At 47.3% G+C, this 12,420-nt stretch overlaps 6 protein-coding genes across 6 annotated transcripts; 3 read left to right on the top strand and 3 right to left on the bottom strand.

The window, feature by feature from the left end:
• Window positions 1-251: 251 nt before the first annotated feature.
• FPSE_02226 (uncharacterized protein) lies at window positions 252-2,331 on the top strand (the record flags this gene model as incomplete). The annotated part of the gene is made up of 5 exons (XM_009255345.1): window positions 252-542; window positions 590-972; window positions 1,032-1,458; window positions 1,528-1,914; window positions 1,966-2,331. The coding sequence occupies 5 exons, from the start codon at window positions 252-254 to the stop codon at window positions 2,329-2,331; spliced, it is 1,854 nt and encodes a 617-aa protein (XP_009253620.1).
• A 165-nt stretch (window positions 2,332-2,496) lies between these two features.
• Window positions 2,497-3,686, bottom strand: FPSE_02227 (uncharacterized protein; the record flags this gene model as incomplete). The annotated part of the gene is made up of 3 exons (XM_009255346.1): window positions 2,497-2,929; window positions 3,000-3,513; window positions 3,563-3,686. 3 exons carry the CDS (start codon window positions 3,684-3,686, stop codon window positions 2,497-2,499), a joined length of 1,071 nt encoding a protein of 356 aa, XP_009253621.1.
• A 1,787-nt stretch (window positions 3,687-5,473) lies between these two features.
• FPSE_02228 (uncharacterized protein) lies at window positions 5,474-7,093 on the top strand (the record flags this gene model as incomplete). The annotated part of the gene is made up of 3 exons (XM_009255347.1): window positions 5,474-5,684; window positions 5,736-6,357; window positions 6,406-7,093. The coding sequence occupies 3 exons, from the start codon at window positions 5,474-5,476 to the stop codon at window positions 7,091-7,093; spliced, it is 1,521 nt and encodes a 506-aa protein (XP_009253622.1).
• Window positions 7,094-7,637: 544 nt separating this feature from the next.
• FPSE_02229 (uncharacterized protein) lies at window positions 7,638-7,904 on the top strand (the record flags this gene model as incomplete). The annotated part of the gene is made up of 1 exon (XM_009255348.1): window positions 7,638-7,904. The coding sequence occupies one exon, from the start codon at window positions 7,638-7,640 to the stop codon at window positions 7,902-7,904; it is 267 nt and encodes an 88-aa protein (XP_009253623.1).
• Window positions 7,905-8,225: 321 nt separating this feature from the next.
• On the bottom strand, window positions 8,226-8,933 carry FPSE_02230 (uncharacterized protein; the record flags this gene model as incomplete). Its single annotated transcript, XM_009255349.1, has 1 exon — window positions 8,226-8,933. The coding sequence occupies one exon, from the start codon at window positions 8,931-8,933 to the stop codon at window positions 8,226-8,228; it is 708 nt and encodes a 235-aa protein (XP_009253624.1).
• A 1,490-nt stretch (window positions 8,934-10,423) lies between these two features.
• FPSE_02231 (uncharacterized protein) lies at window positions 10,424-11,938 on the bottom strand (the record flags this gene model as incomplete). The annotated part of the gene is made up of 1 exon (XM_009255350.1): window positions 10,424-11,938. The coding sequence occupies one exon, from the start codon at window positions 11,936-11,938 to the stop codon at window positions 10,424-10,426; it is 1,515 nt and encodes a 504-aa protein (XP_009253625.1).
• Window positions 11,939-12,420: the final 482 nt, after the last annotated feature.

The following is a 12,420-nucleotide window of genomic DNA, read 5'->3' as shown; positions in this document are numbered from 1 at the left end:
TTCACACACAAAGAGTACTGTTTTAGTGCGGGTCCGTGGTGTAACTGATGCTTAATGTCTGTTAAAGATATAGGCAATGGCAATTAACATGAGAGAACCACCAATCAACGAGCAATGAGGAAGCTTTGTCATTAGTTTCTGACAGTCAATGCTGAGTGTCGTCTCTCCTTTGTTCTTCCTACTTTCATCTTCCCCCTCTTCTTTTTTCCTTCCATTTTTCTTCTTTACATCTAACAAATCTAAAGAACAAAATGACGACGAGAAGAAGCCTAAGAATCGCCGGCGAGCCACCGGCTGCTGGATCAAACCAAGGCTATGCTGATCCCCCACGTCTTGGGAAGCGAAAGATCAGGGGCTCAGACGACGAAGAAGACCCCAAGGCAAAGAAGAAAGCACCCATCAATAAAGCCGAGAGCGAAAAGGTCCAGGACCAGACGAAGATCCCGGATCTTGTGAATGACGAGCAACAGCTTGTGCCACCAGCCCCAAAAGATGCATTGTCATCCCTGTCGACAGAGATCCAACTACAAATTCTGGCCAATGTTTGTAAACAAACCTTTCCTAGATACTCTTAGCTAAATTCTCCTAGATGGATCCGAAACGTCTGATCAGCTTCGCCTGCACTTCAAAACACAACTACGCACTTGTTATGCCTATGGTGAACAAAAACATTGCTATCCATGCAGACAGAAGTAAGCTTGTCTGCAAAGTCATCAGCCGGCTCGAACCCCTTCTCAGCATCACTCAACAACGGAAATTGTGGAAAAAAGGAAGAAGCAAAGCCCAGCGACCGAAATTCCACAGGCTACTTGATCCTAATGTTATTCCACTCGGTGCCCAATATGTCCGGCAGATGACTGTCGGTGTAATTAGACCGGCGGTGAAGTACAGGCCAAATGTGATGAGGAAGTTGGAGAAGGTGTTGAAGAATTTGAGCAACCTCGAGGTGTTGGATACAACAGAATTATCGCCGTGAGTTCCTATTACTCCGTCCCTTGTCGATTCGCAGGTCCTAACAGTTGGCACCGCAGGTCCATTGTATCCAGCATTGTTGCACTGAAGAGTCTCAAAGCGTTGCGCATCCAATATCATTATGCTGGTTCAACTCGAAAGTGCCAAAATATCGCGCGGTTATCGCAACTGCGAGACCTAAAGCATCTTTCCATCTCAACAAGACAATGTCTGTGTATAACCCCCGTCAGGAGAGATGAAACTCTCCAATCAATCATCCTCAATTCATCCTCGACATTGGAAAGCTTGGAAGTGTATCCTTTGCGGTGGGACTCAAACATCCATGCCGACAGGGAAGATCAAGTTCCAGTTCGCAATGAAGATCTCATTGACGATGGTTTTTCGGCGCTCAAATCGCTCATTCTGTATGGACAGTCAGCAGGACCCATGAACAGAACTATCTCCCAAAGAAATGACGGAACGTATTTCTCAAGCATTGCTAACAAAGTAAACTTCTTACAATTGAGGAAGCTTCATCTCGGGCACTTGGCAGGACGGCAACTAACATTCTTCAAGTCTCTCGAGAAATCGTTCGGCTCTGCTGAGAGACGGGACATTCAGCTGAGACAGCTGACGCTAGACATGTATCCATATCAACAGGATCGAGATGCCTATGAAACGGAGATGAATGCTATGTATCGCTTCATAGCATCATTTGACATCCTGACTTCGCTCGAGATCTACGACCACAACAGATTCCCTGGCTGTCGACACAGCAACCCTGGGCTATCACCCCGACTAAAAAAGGCTATCATCGTCCACAGCCGTCTTGAGTCGTTACGCTTGCGGTATTCACAAACTGGTGAAGAGGTTCCATTGTTTTCAGCCCCTGTTATTGAAACCTTTACAAAGAATTTGCCTCTGTTGCGAGTACTTGAGGTTTCAGTGGGAGACAACGACATTGTAAGTTACAGTCAAACTTGACAGTAAAAACACCATTAACAGACTGTTTAGGTCGGCATGGCACAAGCATTCTCGTATGCTCGGAATTTGGAATACCTCACCTGCGGCTACCCCGGTACTCAGATTCATGATAAGGATATGTTTGCAAGAATGTTTTGTGGAAGGTTGATGGTGGCTTTCCTGGGTCTTGCTGAAGACAACAAAGAATTTGTTTGGGAGAAGACATATCGTCTGAAGCAAATCAGTGTTGAGAACTATCATGCTTCTGTCGGCTCTGAACTGAAGCCCGGAATAACCATGTTTCGGAGGATTAGCTCAGATGACAAGTCAGTCTGCGTTCGAGACAATTATATCCCGAAACCAAGGGAATGGGAGGGCCCTAGCGAATGGGCGTGCCAAATCATGAAGTCTGTCTAGGACGATCAGGGGAGCGAGCATGTGCATGGATACTTGGAGTTTGATAATGAGTTTATTTGCAAGCTTTTTATAGTATTATGCTTTGATTTAATATAGTTGTTCAACGAATGACGAGATATCCTTTGGTCTATTTATGGTTTGTATTCATTTTAATGACTTCGCAATTTAGATCCGTCCGCCATGGCCCTGTCCATCCTCCAAGTTCTGTTCATATCGAAAGACAATATCTGTCTTCACACCAATCTGGCCACTGGGCATAACGAGCACTTCCTCGCTACTGTTGGAATCAAGTCCATTCTTGATGTTTGTCTCAAAATTACTTTTAGGCGCGCCATTACCGGGTACACTGTTTCCTCGTAGCTCGACAGGCATTTGTTTGAAGCCTGAGAGCTTGTTGCTCGATATACCAGTGCTTCCAAGCAGACGAGGGGCATATTTCTTGGCGATAGCTTTGTAGGAGGGGATCGAAGCGGCGAGGATACCGATGTTGGTTTCGATAACGGACCAGTACATGGCGTTGGAGATGACCCACGTTGGATCGGTGGAGGTGAGCATGGGAGGGATGTAGGTGATTCGGATGATGGACGAGATGCAGGCACTAGCATGTGTCAGTGGAACGTCATGGGTTAAACAGTGCTTGCTGTAGGCATGGTAAAAGGAGTACGTACAATAGTCCGAGACCGAGGATGATGGCCAAGCTGATCTTTTGTCTCCGAGGAACACGAAGCCTTATGATCAGTGGAATCGGCAGAGAATAAGTGAGTATATCCGTGAATATGTTGACAGCCGCATTCGCAAGGTAGAATGCATTGATGTTAACACATTTCTTTTCCGAGGCCGGAATCGTGACGTCGAAAGCACCGGAAATAGGAGTGCATTGGAAGATGCAAGCCAACACATTGCCTCCAGCTTGACATCCCACCACTACCATCATGAAGAAAGCTGCTTTGCGGAGCACCTTGTCACCCAAGCGAGTATACAGGGCAAGAACCGAGATCTTGATAAAGCCAAGGCAGGCATTATAAAAGATGGACGATAGCCAAACGATCTGACTGTAGGCGATGAGGTTATCGATGCCTAGCTTGTTGACATCTTCGAAGTGACTGCCGAGGCCATGGTTGACGGAAGCGATGGTGCAGGCAATAAAAGACCACGAGAGCAAAGCGCCCACACAAATCAGATCTTTGGCGAGAGTTAGAAACAAGGAGGAGACGGATGATGTGGAACTTACAGTCGTCCTTCCCCACTGATCTGACAATAAAGGCGCGTGCCCATAAGCGAAGCACGACAGCGAGGAAGCTAATAACCGCAAAGACAATAGCAACGGAGTTTACCGTGAGACCTCGCGACTCCATTATGGTGATTATTAAACGCAAAACGAAAGAATGACAAAAATGCAAACAAGAAAGGAATGGAAGGGAGTTTATGCAGTTCGAGCCTCCAGTTTATCGGGGAGATTGGGCCCTAAGTTAAATGGAAGAAACTCCCCCATTGTTGGTCAACTGAGACAAGCAGATAATTTCATTACAGTGATCCTGCCACATGATTAAGTCGTTGGTATTATGCCAATCCTTTTCTCATCTGTAACGTATGGCTGATGCACAGACGTCAACTGGTAAGCATCTCTATGGTTTGCCGCTCGCCTCGCTTCGCGTCATCCTTCCACACGATGATCTTGGACTTGTCAAGTTCCGCCAAGGTTCTCACGTCAAAGAGCCTCTTGGGCATGGGTTCGAACCTGGTCTGTGGGAGGAAAAAAGCAATGTTCAGGAGAACTGCCACAGGTTGTGCGGTGTTTAACTGGTTGACAAAGATTTTTTGATAGAACCAACACATGGTCACATTTGATGTAAATAGTGGATTCGCTGTCGACTTTTAGTTCATGATTGGCTTCTAGGATCATGTTTAGGTCGGGAAACTCGGATTGAAAGCCCCGCTGGTGGTGGAGGACGTGGTCGATCAGTTGTCTAACCGAAGACTGAAGTAGCCTCGGTTCTTGTTTTCTCGCGTAATCTCTCCCCTAGTCTAGTTGTCTCAGCTTCAACCAACACTTTCACTTCTTTTAGTTTCTCTTGGCCGTTGAGACGATTCTTTTGTCTCAGCCTAAGACAGCGGGCCGTCAGGTTAGTTCAACGCTCTAAGAAGTCAATTTAACGCCAACCGCTTCAGCCGCACAGCCTTGTTTTCTCTCGTGGTCTTTTCTCTTTTCTGCCTCAATTGATGTATCGTATTTTCATGATACATAATTGACACAGAGACCCGCCTGAATTTCTAGGGTTAATCTTGTTGGGGATTGGAAAGCAATGGGCCGGGTTCTCTTCTCCTTTAGCCAATGCAATGGCAACGATCTGCTACACAACTATCAGATCATACGACTGTGGAGAGTTCGCGTAATGTTGGCCCGCAACGCAGGGGAAGACAGGAGTCGATCTTGATATTGCTATTTTATCGAGATTACCGGATTTTTGTTACAGTTTTCCTCGCTGCACTATTATGCAAAGACCTGACATCGGCATGTGAAAACTGTGGTGTGGTAATTACCAGAGTGCTGAGCATGGATCATATCATGAACTGGATATGACGATCCTGGTATGATAGTGGGCACTACCAGGATCAGAATATTCCCGCAAACGTGCTGTCGTTGCAGAAGTCTAGGCAAAGAACTTTATGCCAAGCCTGTTGGTTTGCTTCCTTGTAGAAATAATTTCAGGTGCGTCGGTCAAACGCTACCAACATGACAGCCGAGATAAATGGCAACAATGCACAGGAGTCATGGATCTTGCCCACGAGAACCACTATCGACAGCAACAACCCACTTGGCTGCATGCATAGCATAATAATCACGGTCCTTTGAGCCGTCTCGGAAATGGATCATCATTGAAGGAATTTGTGCACAACCCTACCCAGTTGCAACTGTTGGCTTTAGACTCTAGGCTCGCATCGCAATGAGGACAAGCGGCTGCTAGGATTACCGGATGTGTGAGCCGTTGTGGTTCTTTAACGTCGATCACTTTCCTGTGCATTTGCATATCCCTGGCGTGTTTCCTGGCTGAAGCCCAAAAGGGTGCTTGCTTGTTTTCTCGTTTCTCACAATTGGCTCAATTAGACTTTCGTTTATCATTTGGTCATTTGGTCAACGATCATGGCTCTGCTTAGCATCGTCAACGTCGCCCTTTTGGGTGTCGCTTACTTTGTCGCCTGCGCTGTTTGGCAAGTTGTCAAGTATCGGTTTTTGCATCCTCTCGCAAAGTTTCCTGGTAACTTCTGGGGAAGTGTCACACGTCTCTGGATCACGTACCATAATGTGGAAGCGGACGAATGCGAGACCTTTCAGGAACTTCACAAGAAACATGGTAAGATTTTACAAACAACATGAAACGCAGATAGACGCTAACGTCTCCAAGGACCTATCATTCGAATCACCCCAACTATGCTGCTGGTCAGCGATGCGACCGAGCTACCCAAGATCTACAATCGTCACGCAAACAAGTCGAAGCACTACATTACCGGAAGCTTTGGCAAAGATGAATCACTCTTCAACATGCAAGACTCTGTCATGCACGCCAAGTACAGAAAGGTCGCCGCCCCTCTCTATAGTCTAACCAACATCAAGAAGATGGAGCCCTTGATCGACAATAACATGAGTGCATGGATGAGCCGCCTCCAACGCGACTTTGCTGCAACGAATAAGCCATTTGACTTTGCGCCGCATTCAGTATATCTAGCCTATGACGTTATCTCTGAGGTTGGGTTTGGTGCTCCCTTCGGTTTTGTCAAAGAGGGCAAAGATGTTGAGGGTCTTATTAAGGGTTTCCATGACGGTCTTACACCTTTCGGTATTATGGCAAGACTGTATCCTTTTACCAACTGGGTCAAGAGCACTTTCCTGGGAAAATATATGGTCGCTAGTCCTGAGCAAGACTCTGGTATCGGAATCTTGATGCGCTTTCGTGATCGCTTGATTGAACAGAGGTTCAAAGATATTGAGAATGGCTCCACGGGTGGTCGTATAGATCTTCTTCAAACGTGAGTCATGTATCGGCTTTTATGGAGAAGATTGCTAATGCATTACAGTTTTATTGAGGCTCGGGACGAAGATGATAAGCCGCTGGATATTAACTACATCAAAGCCGAGATCCTGCTAGTTTTGCTCGCGGGTGCCGACACAACCGGCACAGCCTTCCAAGCCATGATGGTCCACATTCTTACGAACCCGCAAGTTTACAAGAAACTCCTCGCTGAGATCGATGAAGCTACCGCAGCAGGAAATCTTTCCGAGATGCCTCAATACGACGAGGTTGTGGAGCACCTACCCTATTATATCGCCTGCGTCAAGGAAGCGATGCGTCTTACCCCCAGCGCGCCCAATATCTTCCCACGTATCGTTCCCCCAGGCGGCCTCGAGATCTGTGGTCACTTCGTTCCCGAAGGTACAGAAGTTACTTGCAACCCATGGCTTGTGCACCGTGACCCCAACATCTACGGCGATGACGCTGAGGTCTTCAAGCCAGAGCGCTGGCTGGATGCCGACAAGGCCAAGATCTATAACAAGTACAGCATGGGTTTCGGTTATGGACCCCGAGTCTGTCTGGGACAGGATATTGCAAGGATGGAGCTGTACAAGGGTCCTCTACTGTTCTTGCGGAGCTTTAATGTTGAGTGGGTTGATGAGACGAAGAGGGGCAAGTATGTGATTAATGGTGGTGTGAGTTACTTTGAGGACATGAACATCAAGATCTCCAGGCGGGATTCTGCTGCTTGATTGGGTGGGCTCTGATACAAAAGTCAATATGTAGAAGCATTGAATTGAATGGATTGATGGTTCTATAGAGCTGACCTTTTATTGGCCTACCTGCCGTGACGTATCTGCCTTGTCACTTGTTGGGTCTTCCTTTATTTTTGTGATGGTGTGAGGTTTCCCTGTGGGCTAATAAAGGTTAAGAAGAAAGGGTGAAAAGTCAAACAAAGTCATCATTCGCTGTGGGTTGATGAACTTCTAAATGTCACACAAGGTATCATTAGTATTCAAGTGGTTGTGAGTCAGGAGCTGTGTCACAAATAATTACCATCATTCATACGATAACTAAACACCAGGTAAACTAGTCAAGTCCTAACATGCGTGATTGAGAGCTGCGACATGACTATAAAAGCCCTTCCTCTAGACCCATATCGATTTTAAACATCAACACATCAAATCCTCCAACACCGCAAACACAAACCTTCTCATTAAACAAACTCAACACAATAAGTAACTTACTAGACACGCCACTGCTTACATATCACGACTATTGTTAAAGCTGGAGAATATGGCCTACCTACCAATCTACACGCACTGGATCAGCAAGGATGTTGTGAGCAACCAGAGCAGACTGGAAGCTGCATGTGAGGCTATCTTTCCCCGGGACGGTAGTGGAAAGCGCACTTGCGAACTTATCGTTGACCCTGCTGAGCGTCCTGGTTACGTCAAAGTCAACTCCCTGTCGCGGGAGCCATCGAATCTGATGGTGGAGCTACGAGCGAGGGGTGGTGACAATGGTTTGGAACCAGAGATCAAGGTGGAGCCTCAGGCTTAGAGAAATTGGGAAGTAGACGCATGTAATGGGCAAAGAGAATTAAGTTTTTATTTGGGTCTGTATCCATAATAGGTTGTCAAGGTTGCTAAAAATTGCAAAGAAATTGACACTATAAACATGCAAAGTATAATTGTGCATCTCAAACTATGTTCATCTCCATCAGGGAAAACATGTGATCACGAGTTTCAAGTGAATATGGAACATCATTTGTGAAGAAAGGAAAAATCGTAAGTCATTAATTAAACTAAAAGTGCTAGGTATGAATAAAAACTTTTCTTTAAGATAAGTCGTGCCACAGTGATTGAAGCATTGGACATCGACTTAATAGAAAAATTGATTTCCATAAGCATGGGCATAATACCCTGCTTCACCATATCCCCATGCGGGGACTGGTGAAGCACTTCCGGTATAAACCGGGGAAAACATCGCAGCCTCAGGACTTAGAGGTACAGTTTGTGGGTGATAGTAGGCACCCACACCTTGGTAGACTTCCTGTCCACGGTAAGCCATCCCCTCAGGTACTCCAAAGGTGTTGTTAGCCGGCAGTGGATTGAATGGCGACGGCTTCAAACAAGCACCCTTGGAGTACCCCCTTGGACGGTAGTTTGCCAAGCAGACCCTTCTGTTGGTCTGCTCTGGATGGTAAACCACATCGACCTCGCTCGGATTGGTGGGATTGACGATCAATCGAGCGGGGCCGGGGTTACCATGAGTATACCGCTTGTTCAAGCAGAACGGATACTCTGTCCAAGGGCCACGAGACTGCAGACCCAGGCGTTCCTTGTTGTGGAACTTTCGAGGGTATGCAGCCCTGGGAGGTGCGGGGAGACAAGGCACCTGGCTGGCTTGCTCCCGAACTTGACTTGCCGGAATGTTGCGATACCATCTGTCGTACTGCAGGTCGGGCAGCGAATAGTACGAACATTCCGAGGAGGTATCGTCGTCAAGTTCGGGAGTTGAGGGGGGAGACATGTACGCGGACGCCATGTACTGCTCATGCTGAGCTAGAGCGGAAAATGTGAGAGACATGGTCGGAGATGCGAAGCGGTTTATCGACTGGAAAGTTGTCGATAAAAAAAGTGCGATGCGATAACCGACGACGATCAAAGTTATTCGGAGCAAAGTAAAGGCTCCGAAACTTGATTCTGTTGATAGTTTCTCGACGGTAGTGGCGTAGGGTAGGTATGGCGGACGTGCGAAGACGGGTAAACGTAAACGTGGTGTCGCGATGTGAACGAGTCGCGTGGAAGTGTTCGAAGTGGTGTGGAAGTATGCGTGTCGAAGGTCGCAATGTGTAGAAAAGTAGTAGAAGTGTTCGTGTTGCGTATTGCTAAAGATTGTTATCAAGCTTGAGTCAGTCAGTGTGTAGTTGATGTTCTCGATAAATCAGATAACGAGTAATAGCAGAGTAGGCTGAAAGCTGAAAGCGATGGATGAAGTTGATGTCAAGATAAACAACTGTGTTTATCAGGGTTGAGTAAATCAGAGTGCGACTGATGTTCTCGATGATGACAAGTGATGGCAGAGTAGGCTGAAAGCTGAAAGCGATAGACGGGGTTGATGCAAAGATAAACAACTGTGTTTATCAATCTTGAGTAAATCAGAATGTGACTGATATTCTCGATAGGATAGCAAGTGGATAGCAGGGTAGGTTGAAAGCTGAAAGCTGGAAGCTAGAAGCAATAGATGAAGTTGAAGTGCAGACGAACAACTATGGTTAAAGGTCCAAGAAGAAAAAAGACAGAGGAGACGGGGGGAAGGGGAACATTTATAGCAGAAAACCAATTCAAAGTTCAAAGGCAATCACTCCGCCGTTATTTTCTGCCATTATTTTCTGCCAGGCAGTCATGGAAAATGCTATCTTCAGTTGCCATGTATATTTCCTTCCATTATGAGTCAAACCAATCAAAAATCGGCCCAATATTCAAATGGAAAGTGTGGCGTCAGATAAAAATTGTGATTCGACGGAACGCGTCGGTCAATAAATTATCGTGGCTTGTGGCGTATCATGTCACGAAGTCACGAGACCGTGCTTTGAAAAACTCAATCATTTTGAAGGGGACTGCAAATGAAATGTGAGTCACAAGTCGTGATTGTTGAGTTAATGGGACTGGGAATTGATTTTGCGCCGGAGGTACAACTTTGTTCCTCAGGTTGACATCGTGTCGTGTGAGTAATCTGACGCGGTCCGATCTCAACTTCTGTCATGGGACCTCTGAAAAATATCTACTTTTTTTATTCTATGGTCTGGAAGCCGCAGCCACAGCCTTCTCAGTTTACTCCAAGATTGTCAACAATATTGTTTCACAATCGATAGCTTTGAGAGAACCCATGACTTGATCACATCACGAGTACAACAACTTAGACAGCAAGAGTCAAGATAACTGACGTTCAGACGTATTTTAATACAACTTATCGTTTATTGTAAAATCATGCACTCAGAGTATTGCTCCAATTATTTTGATATATCCTCCCAAGCCTTTCACGATCAATCGCTGCCACCCAGAAAACACGAAACATTAAATACTCTCAGGTCCCTCGGCATACTGTCGCCACAGTGGGTCGTTCAGAAGAGTCTCCATAGCATTGTTCTCAGTATTGACGAAAACCTCGATGCCTGGGCCAGCCGCAGGTCGTTGGGGCAGAAGAACGTGCATAGAATGTGTGACTCCTGCCTTGGGAGGTCGGACGGCGAGAATAGTGTCGCCGAGAGCAGCGCCCCACTTGATGTCGTAGAAGGGAAATTCTCTCCATGAAGACAGAAGAGCGTGGTTGCCGGGCATGTCGAGGAAGATGGTAGGAATGAGACGAGACACGTTGTCGACGCGCTCGACGCGTGCAGTGATGCTGTCGAGGTATGAGTCCTTTGACTTGTTCACAGCACCTCGGACGATCAAGGCGATATCAGCCAGGGTAACTTCATCCTCATTCATCAGTGTGTCAATGTCCATGATAGCGGGCGCAAAGCCGAGAATGTTGCCGATAGTGTGCTTGTGAACATCCTGGCCAGCATAGCGACGACGAGCATCGAGAGCGAGGCCGAGCATAGAAGGTCCGGTAGGCTTAGTCTCACCCTCCTTATGCTTGTGCTGAGCGCTCATTGTGCAGCGCCAGACAAGAGCTGTGATGGCATCGTTGGTCGAAATAAAGGGAGCGTTGTCCTCATTTGACTTGAAGTGCTTGGCGTTGGAGGGAGAAGCGAGCTCCTTGAGAGCCTCGATCTTCTCAGGTGAGAAGTAAAAGACGTTGCCGTGGGCGATGGGCATGGCAAGCTTCTCAGGAGGACCTGTGGGTGTAAAAGGAATCTCGAGGTACTCAGCGTGGTCCTCGGGGTTACCAGGCTTGGCACCTGAAGACTTGGCAATCTTGGCACGGTCTGCCATGGGGACCTCAGCTGGCTCGATGATGGGGATACCTTGAGCCTTTCGGACCTCTTCGGCGAGAAGCTCGGTGAACTTGTACATGCAAGCGCCATCGACAGCAGCGTGGAGGAAGAGCATGTTGAGTAGGAGACCGCCCTTGACAAAGTTCAGTTGCAACATAGTGGTGTTGAGTCTATCGACTCCAGCAGCAGGCCACTCTCCGCCAAGGCCTCGTTGACAGACGACATTAGTGTCCAGAGCCGAGGCAGGGAAGCCCTTGGTTTTGAGTTCCTCGAAAGAAGGAAAGTCCTCATTGCGAAGGTCCTTCACCTTGAAGTCATGCTCAATCTCATCGCCGTAATGGCGGAGTTGTAGCTTACCATCCTCAAGGTATGTGGGGGTGGGGACAAACTCGCAGCCAGCAATAGGAACACGGTCCTTGAAAGCAGTGTAACTCTTCTTGAAGATTGTCGTCAACTCCTCAGCATCGTAGCTCTGGGGAAGCTCAAAGTGATACACAAGTCTGACCCAACCCATCGGGCCAATCCATTCTGTGGGAAGCAGGGGAGGCGCAAGGTCTACTACCTCAGTGACCTGTTCAGTCATGGTAGTCTTGAGGGAGACTTCCTGGGGTTGGTCGACGACCGAGATCTGAGATGGAACAGCAGCCATTATGGTCTGCTTGGCTCGTTGCTTATTGGAGGTGGAAGCGATGTATGGGAGAAATCGTAAAAGGATCGGGAAGGGGTAGAATGGATGTAACTGTAGTGGATATGGCACTTTTGGTTTCTTCTCGTCAGTTGCGGACAGGCCTGGCTTCTAATACTCGTGTAAAAAGGAGACCTTGTGGCGACACGAAGCTGTCCGCCACCGGGTTCCGGTCCCCGAGCTTTTTTTTTCACTGCTGGGTTCATGTTCTACGGCATGTCGGTAGGTATCCGTACGGTCGTTGCCGTTGCAGGGTCTCGTTCTAGTCTGTCCAACAGAGTCAATGTGCACAGGCTAAACACTGCGACACAAGGAGACAATAGGTATCGGGATTGTTACTAATTGGGAGTTCGGTCAATATTGTTTGGTATCCGTTATTGGAGCGTCTTGGGTGGATATAGTCCATCATCAGGGATTGCGATTTGGGAGTTAACGATGAGTGCCTC

The sequence above is a fragment of the Fusarium pseudograminearum genome, chromosome 2 (assembly GCF_000303195.2).
Source record: "Fusarium pseudograminearum CS3096 chromosome 2, whole genome shotgun sequence".
NCBI classification, from domain to species: Eukaryota; Fungi; Ascomycota; class Sordariomycetes; order Hypocreales; family Nectriaceae; genus Fusarium; species Fusarium pseudograminearum.
The sequence above is the reverse complement of the archived record's forward strand: the minus strand, read 5'-3'. Positions and strand labels throughout refer to the sequence as shown.